Genomic DNA, 9078 nt, shown 5'->3' with positions numbered 1-9078 from the left:
AAAAGAAAGACTGAGTAAAAATGTGCATGTGTGTGGACAGAGTCTGGAGAGCAACAGAAACATCAGTTATGTTGGAGAGGTGTTTGTTTTCTTTTTCTTTACTTCATGTGTTCCCCCCCCCCGCCCCCACTGTGTTCTTTTTATCTGGAGACCTTAGTGGACCCAGGTTCAGGACAGCACAGTGCCATAAAAGCTGTGGAATGGAACCCACAAAACCACGTTGAGATGCAGAAGCTGGGTAGTTGGCAGCAAAAAGCCCTGATCTGTGGCTGTGTCTCAGCTGTCTGCTGAATCCAGGAGTCGGCTCCTGTGTCTCTTCATAATTACGTGTCCTGTAATCAGGAGGAAGCAACATCAAATTGAGGGACATTCTACAAAACAACTGGCCTGTCCTCTTCAGAAATGTCAGAGTTAGGAAAGAACAAGTCTGAGGAACCTTTCTAGACAAAAGGAAAAGACCAAGACGTGACAACTAGGTGCACTGGGATCCTGAATTGGATTTTAGACCAAGAAAATAAACGTAATAAAGGGCATTGTTGAGACAACTGGCTAAATTTGAGTAAGGGCAATCAGTATATTAAGTATTTTATCAGTGCTAAATTTACCAAATTTGATAAACATGCTGTGTTTTTTGAGCAAGGGTGTTCTTAGGAGATGCATGGTCAAATACTAGGGAGGAAAGGCTCATGCTGTCTGCAGCTTACTCTCACAGGTTCTACGAAAACTCTGTGTGTGTGTGTACACAGTTGCAAGTAATCCCTAATTCCTTATAGTTGGGTAGAATGAAATAGGTATGTGTCAGTTAGAGGTGGTTTAGTAGGCATGTGTGTACAGAGAACTTTGGAGGCCGGAAAGAGGGACTGGTCTGTTCTGCAGGGGTAGCGCAAAGAAAGTCTTCGTAGTCAACTGCGTTTAATCTGAGAGGTAGGGGTGTGGTTTTCTAAACAGAGAGAGACCATCCAGAAGAAGGATTTCTGTTCCATGTGACAGCTCACTGTTGTGGCTGGTGCATCAGAAGGTGCCAGGGGAAAGAAGGGCTGAGAAGTGGTGAGGGGCCACATCCTGACGGCCTCCTGTGCCTTACGAAGGAGTTTGAACTTCGTCGGGTGACATTAGACTTCAGCTAGGATGGCTTAAATGACAGGAAATGGATTTTCTCCCATAATGAGAAATCTGAAAGTAGGGAGGCTCCAGGGTTGGATAACTCAACTCAGAGATGGCTTCACGAACGCAGCGTTACAGTTATCCTTAGTGTGTGTGAGGCGCCTCCTCTCCTGAGTCTGAGGATGGCTGCCACAGTTCCACGATGAAATGTGGTGAAGGAAAGGGAGGTTTCTTCCTGAGCATCCCCTACCAGTAGGAAGGAAAACCTTTTCCACACTGTCATGGCCAACTCGCCTTCAACTCCCTTAGCTGGGATTGTGTCAAGGAGGAGGTGCTTATGGGGGAGGGGGGTGGCTTCTCCAAATACTGCTCCTACAGCTGGGAAGATGTTGCTGTTCCTTAGAGGAACCCCAGAGCAGCCACCGGAGGGCGTTGTGGGGGAAGCTGACTTAGAGTCTGACACCCTGGAGAAGACAATTCAGTTTTCTCAAAGTGGGTGGTGGGGGGAGAGTGGCTGTGTTTGAAACAACAACAAAAAGCCACATGCACTCATCACCCCACCACTTTTACCAGTACGACTCTGTATTTTTGGCGTGTGACTTACCAGCCACTGCCCACATGCACACACTTCAGTTCTAATCTTACTTGATGTGCCGTTTTGCCTGCAGCGCCATTTGTGTGTTTTTACATCACATACACATATTCCTACATTTTTACAGTCTTCATAATTATTTTAGTAGAGGTTTAATTTTTTAAAAGAGTTTATTTATTTATTTTAGATAGCGAGTGGGGGCAGGGGCAGAGGGAGAGGGATAAGAGTCTTAAGGAGACTCCATGCTGAGCCCAGAGCCTGACACGGGGCTCGATCTCATAACCCTGAGATCATGACCTGAGCCCAAATCAAGAGTTGGACGCTCAACTGACTGAGCCACCCAGGCACTCCAGAGGTGTAATATTTTCTAATATTATATAGTAATTTATTAAACCTTCTGTTATCGGGTAACAGTAATAATAACAGCTGGTCCTGATGTACACTTAACCACCCACAGGCACTGTTGGTTGAAGTGCTTTACATGTATTAATTCATTCAGTCCCCACGAAAACCTATATGAGGTATGGTGGCCATTATCACCCCAGTTTCCAGTTGGAAGAACCCGAGGCACAGAAAGTCTAGGTAACTTAACAGCTGAGAAGTAGGGAGCTGGAGGCAGAGCTGGGATTCAGTTGCAGGCAGTCTGGGTCTAGGGTCTAACCAGTAGGTTGACCTGCCTCCACATATTGTTTGCCCTTGTTTCAGTGTTACACATAATGCCACTCTTGTATTTCTGCAGATCTTGTCCTTTGTGCATCTACGTGTGGCCAGGTTGTTGTGGGTGGAAGAAAGTGTGGTCGGTGAGGGACTAGAGATGACACAGAGGCCACGTGTTAGAGAAATGGTACTTCGAGAGGGACTAGGAGGAAGAAGTTGCTTTACTTGTCATTGATTACCAGGAAGGATGATCTCTTCCTTGGACTATTTTATCTTCCTTTTTGATACTTACCCGCTGGCGTCCTTCTTGTGTTGATACTCAGGAGTCACTGTGCTGCCCGTCCTTCTGCGGGGCGGACGTCCTTCTGCATGCCTTATGTTAGGCCCTTTCATGTAAGACAAGGAGCTGTTAAGTTGCTTTCTTTTACTTTTAACTATTTTTAGTTTCTTTATACATCTTTATTTTCTGCAGCTTCAACATTTGGAGAACTCTCATTTTCTGTTTAGGCTGGGGTGGTTTGTTTTTTTTTTTAATAATTAAACTTTTAAATACATAATCACTTAAGGTTAGGCTTTACTTAATTCCTCCAAATTGCTGTTCATATAACCTGACGCCCAGTTACTTTTTTGCACACATACATTCTTAAAAGCATTTTAACGTAAATTCAGTGAAGGTTTAACTCCCTGTTGATTTCCTTTAGTTTATATATCTACATGTCTCCTCAAACCACACGATTTAATTATTGTTTTAGACTATATGGTAACATCTAGTGGGGCTGACCCTCCTCTCATCTCTGTTTAACTTTTCCTTCTTCAGAATTTGAAAAATATTCATCCTTGTTTTATTTTCCTAAATGAAGTTTCAAGTCATTTCCACATTACTCTTAAGACATGCTAACGTTCTGGGGCACCTGGGGGGCTCAGCCGGTGAAGCGTCTGCCTTCAGCTCAGGTCATGATCCCGGGGTCCTGGGATCGAGTTTTGCATTGGGCTCCCTGCTCAGTGGGGAGTCTGTTTCTCCCTCTCCCGTTGCTGCTCCCCTGCTTGTGCTATCTCTCACGCACACTCTCTGTCTCTCACATAAATAAATAACATCTTTTAAATAAATAAATAAATAAATAAAATTTAAAAACACTTAAAAAAAGACATGCTAGCGTTTGTGTGAAGTGTTCCTTTAGGTTAAGATCGTAGTAACATATGATAGTTGGAAAGCTGTTACGGTTGCTTAGTTTCTCATTTCCATTTCTGTTTAATTTCTAGATTTTGGATCATTGTTTGACTTGGAAAATGATCTTCCTGATGAGCTGATCCCCAATGGAGGAGAATTAAGCCTTTTAAACAGTGGGAACCTTGTTCCAGATGCTGCTTCCAAACATAAACAACTGTCGGAGCTCCTGCGCGGAGGCAGCGGCTCCAGTATCAACCCAGGAATAGGAAATGTTAGCGCCAGCAGCCCCGTGCAGCAAGGCCTTGGCGGCCAGGCTCCAGGGCAGCCGAACAGTGCAAACATGGCCAGCTTGGGTGCCATGGGCAAGAGCCCTCTGAACCAGGGAGATTCTGCAGCCCCCAGCCTGCCCAAACAGGCGGCCAGCACCTCTGGGCCCACTCCTCCTGCTTCCCAAGCACTGAATCCGCAAGCACAAAAGCAAGTGGGGCTGGTGACCAGCAGCCCTGCCACGTCGCAGACGGGACCTGGGATCTGCATGAATGCTAACTTTAACCAGACCCACCCAGGCCTCCTCAATAGTAACTCTGGCCATAGTTTAATGAACCAGGCCCAGCAAGGACAGGCGCAAGTCATGAATGGATCTCTTGGGGCCGCTGGCAGAGGAAGGGGAGCTGGGATGCCATACCCTGCTCCGGCCATGCAGGGGGCCACGAGCAGCGTGCTGGCCGAGACGTTAACACAGGTTTCACCACAAATGGCCGGTCACGCCGGACTGAACACAGCGCAGGCAGGAGGCATGACCAAGGTAAGTGACCTTAAGTGGTTTGAATGCTTCCTACTAGTGGGGGCAGGGAGCTTTTCCTTCCAAGCAAGCAGCGCAGTGAAGTGGGACGATGTGGCACGTTCCTGGCCTCCTTCAGTCTCTCTTCCTGCCCCTCAGATGTAGAAGAGGGAGGTTTGGTATCTGGAACCCAGAGATAAAATCTCTGCCCCTGTCTTTAAAGTGGGAGCTCTTGAAGCCAGCAGGAGAATAGCCTGCATGTCAGACTGTTGCAAACACAGGGGTCATGTTTGGACGGATGGCCAGGTTTTAGCCTCTGAGGAAAACGGTGGAAATAGGACCACATGGTTGAAAGAGGCAGCTTTGGCTGGGAATCTGCTTTCTGTTGTGTCACTGAATCCGGTGAAGGCTGCTGTCCCTGTCCTTTATCCACTGACGAAGTTCTTACTCGGTATACCTTTTCCTTTTCATGTTCACCCGGTGAAGCATCTTTTGCCACAGTCTCCATTTACCCACCAAGAAGCTGTGTTCCAAGCTAGTCAGCAAGTGGCCGTGGAGAGGGGAGAGGCGGCAGAGCGGGGGGTGGTGCGGGCCCTCAGGTCCCAGAAGGAACTCCACAGTCATGGTTCGCAGAGCGAGGTCCGAGGGCTGATGGTGGTGGCAGTGGCAGCAGGGACTTGGTTGAAGTGCAGAGCTACAGAACTCAGAACCCGGGCGTGGGGCCCGGCACACTGGAGCCTCAGAGCCTCCAGGTGGCTGCGAGGCCTTTGCAGGTTGGGAGCACTGCTCTGGGTTTCCGCCACCAGCCATGCAGCTGGCATGTAGAGTAGGAGCTGAACGTGGAGGACAGGGAAGGCAGGTGCCATGGTAGATAGGGAACAACTGGAAATGGAGTGCAGGTAGACCCCCAGTGTGGGAGCAGACGCCACGGCGGCTCTGAGACAAGGCCACTGAGGAGTGGCAGCCACTGGAGCACCTGTTGCAGGCAGTATTTGCAACAGCAAATTCTAGAACAGTAGAACGGTTTGGGCTGTTTCTCGGATTTGATTAGTCCAAATGAAGGAGAAGGACTAGTTAGAGTAGCACGCAGTTTCCCTGCAAGGCTGTCATGGGCACTAGGAGGTGCAGATGAAGCCCTGGGACTGTGTTAGGTAAGGAGACAATTTCCTTTTTTACTTAAATAAAAATGAAGTACAGTTGACCCTTGAACAATACAGCTTTGAACTACGCAAGTCTACTTATACATGGGTTGTTTTGTTTGTTTGTTTTTGGGGGGGTTGATAAATACAGTACTGTAAATGTGTTTTCCTTATGATTTTCTTAGTGTTTTTTTTTCTTTATTGTAAGAAAACAATATATCTTACATATACAGAATATGTGCTAATTAGCAGTTTATGTTATTGGCAAGAATTCCGGGCAGTAGTAGGCTGTTAGTAAGTTTTTAGGAAGTGACAATTTTTATGCCAGTTTTCCACTGGGCAGGGGTCAGGGCTTCAAACCCCCGCATTGTTCAATAGTCAGCTGGAATTCCAAACATTAAAATTGCATTTATCTCTTTTGAAGTGTTGTTAAAGGGGAGGGAATGGGAACTTAAATTTTAGTTGTCCCTGGCATTTGTAGAGGGGTCTGTGGGTGCCCATGCCTTCGAGAGGTAGGTTGAGAAGACATTACTGTGGCTTTAGGGCTCATCGTCAGCCTGATGTTTGCTCTTTCCCAATTCACTCATCAATCCATGCTACCCCCTTACAAAAAACTTTTTATTTTGGAGAATTTAAGTCCTATGCAAAGGTAGACATAGTAGTTTAATGCAAGAGTTCTCAAAATTTTTGGTCTTAGGATTCCTGAATAATCTCAACAACTGTTGAGGCCCCAAGGAGATTTCTTTAAAATGTGGATTATATCTATCAATATTTGGCACATTAAATACTGAAACAGAATTTTGAAAACCAAGTACACATTCCATTAGCCATTAAGCACAGTGATACCACAGGTCACAGAGCTTCTGGAAAATGCCTGTATGTTTTTGTGAGAGAATGAGAGTAAAAAAGGCAATAATGTCTTAGTATTTTATGAAAATAGTTTTGACATCATGACCCCCTCCCCCGGAAAATGTATCTGGGCTCCTTGACCATACTTGGTGAGCCATTGATAATGTGTATTCCTAAAAGATAGGGTAGACCTAAACCCAGCGCCATTCTCACATGCAAATAAATGAATGATTTCTTCATGTCATCAAGGTCTACTAGATAAGTCAGATTTCCAGTGGTCTCATGTGTCCTAATTTGTTTTTATAGGGTTTTTTCCCCAAATCAGAGTAACTATATTCAGTGGATATGACTCTTAAGAATCTGGTAATCTCTAGGATCCTTACAATTCATTTGTTGAAGAATCTAGTGGTTTTGTTTGTTTTGTTTATTGGTTCTGGCAGGTTTCCTGCAGTCTGGGCTCTGTTGGTATATCTTTGTCATTTCATGCTCCTCTGGCTGCTCAGGGTTTCATTCCTGTGTACAGAGTGATCTGTCTTTCAAACACACTCTGTGAGTGTTCACTGTGTGCAAAGGAAGTCACATTAGTGTTGTGGGGACAGTCGTCCCCACCCTGTAGGTATCCCAAAGAGGCTGATGGTGAAGGAAGGACAGGGACTGGTGTTTTTTGGAAGGGTTGTCATGGCCTTTGGGTGGGACAAAAGAACTAATAGTGATGGGCAAATAGAGCAAGAGACAAGTTCATTTTAATCCAAATAAGATTTTGAAATGCACAGGGGGGAAAAGAAACTTTTTTAAAGATAATTTTGTTTTAAAAATTATCATCACAGGGCAACTGGGTGGCTCAGTCGTTCAGCGTCTGCCTTCGGCTCAGGTCATGATCCCAGGGTCCTGGGATTGAGCCCCGCATCGCATCGGGTTCCTGCTCAACGGGAATTCTGCTTCTCCCTCTTCCTCTGCCTGCTTGTGCTCGCTCTCTCTGTCAAGTAAATAAAATAAAATCTTTAAAAAAAATTATCACAAAGGAAATGCAGATTTCCTATAAAATAATTCAAATAATAGAAAAGACCAGCCTCATTCCTTACGACGACATCTTTTTTTTGCTCATTGGTTTTTTGTTTTGTTCTGATTTTTTTAAGTAGGCTTCTTGCCCATTGTAGAGCCCAACATACGGCTTGAATGCAGGACCCTGAGATCAAGACCTGATTGAGCTGAGATCAAGAATCAGACGCTTAACCAACTGAGCTGCCCAGGCACTCCCAGATAACCACTTCTATACAAATATGTTCATAAGAAGTGGAACCAACTACATAAGCACCTTGCTGCTTTATGTAACAGTATATACCCTACTTGCCTTTCTTTATCAGCGCACACAGGTTTCCCTTGTTTTCCTACTGATAGCAAAGTATTCCATTATAGGATGTATCATAATTTATTGATCTACTCCTCTGATGATGAACATTTGGATTGTTTTTGATTTTTCATTAGTACAGCTGCAATGCATGTATCTTTTTGTGTAGGCATATCCACACACATCATGGGATAGATTCTAAAAAGTAAGGTTATTGGGTCAAAGGCTTTGTTAAAAGTGTTGTTTCTAGAAAGTAATACTGTACGCGGCTTAACAACAAGTCACAAAAGAAAAAAAGAAAAAAGAAAAAGGCAGTAAGAGTAAGAACTGAAAAGTTAATCTCCCTTAACTCTTGACGTTTGGCTCTCCCAGATTCTCTCACCAAAGACAACTATTTCTTATCTATCCTGTTGGGGATGATCTGTGCATATAGAGGCGTAGAGAGTTGGGTGTGTGTGTGTGTATCTCCCCTAAACATAAAGAGTGGTATAATATGACATCTCTCTCTCTGCCCCGCCCTGTATGTATGTACACATACCTCCTTCCTGCCACTGTAATATAAGTTAGAAATTCTGTGTTAGATCGAGCTCAGTCCTTCTTACTGGGTATGGTATGGTGGTGGTCCCTGATTTGGGTATATCTTAATTTATAGGACTAATGCCCTGATGGCTGTACATTTAGGTTGTTTCCAGTGTTTTGCTGATATAACAGTTTTGATAATACATATTTGTACAGCTGAGTGTATCTGCTAGATAAATTTCTTGGTAGAGTGGGCAACCCTCTTAGGACCCCTCTGACCCCAGAGAGCTTTTTATGTGTCCTTGCTTAATAAAACTCTATCACATAACTCACAGAAAAAAAAAATCTTGGTAGCAAGACTTCTGGATTAATGGATATTGACATTTTTGATAAGCATAGCTATTGTCAAATACTCTCCATAAACATTGTGCAGATTACACCCTCACCAAATGTGAATGAGTCTCTGTCCCACCGCACCCCACCCCCCACCCCCGATTCTTATCAACACTGATGGCATGCTTTTGCTGATTTGCCATTCTCTTAGGCAAAAATGTCTTTTCAGGAATTCATGAGCATTTATATTGTACTATTCATGTCTTCTGTTTTTCTGTTGCGTTTCCTTTTTTTCTTGTTGTTTTGAATTCTTAATATTCTTTGTACATTGAAAGTTAAAAACTTTTAATAAATAAGCTTTTCCTCCTCTTTTTTATTTGCTGAAGTCTGTTTTACCAGGAGTATGGCCACTTGGGTTTACAATTTGATAGTTCTGTGTTTTTACCAAATGGATGTTTTCAGTTTTTATAGAAACAAATTTATCCATTTTTTCTTTTATGGCTTTTGAGTTTTATGTTATGTTTAGGAATGCTTTCTCTATTCCAAAATTATGAAATATTCTTCTGTATTTTTTTCCCCTTATATCTT

The 9078-nt window shown here is 44.0% G+C and overlaps 1 protein-coding gene across 7 annotated transcripts in view; it reads left to right on the top strand.

Moving 5' to 3' along the window:
• The window catches only part of CREBBP (CREB binding protein), a 121921-nt gene that overhangs the window by 18833 nt on the left and 94010 nt on the right, over positions 1 to 9078 (top strand). For all 7 annotated transcript variants that reach the window (XM_026520444.4, XM_044391531.3, XM_048224881.2 and 4 more), the window contains exon 2: positions 3614 to 4326. In XM_026520444.4, coding sequence (XP_026376229.1) covers positions 3614 to 4326 — 713 coding nt within the window. The remainder of the gene's footprint in view (positions 1 to 3613; positions 4327 to 9078) is intronic.

The sequence above is a fragment of the Ursus arctos genome, unplaced genomic scaffold (genome assembly GCF_023065955.2).
Source record: "Ursus arctos isolate Adak ecotype North America unplaced genomic scaffold, UrsArc2.0 scaffold_2, whole genome shotgun sequence".
Lineage (NCBI taxonomy): Eukaryota > Metazoa > Chordata > Mammalia > Carnivora > Ursidae > Ursus > Ursus arctos.
This window is presented reverse-complemented; position numbering and strand designations above follow the sequence as displayed.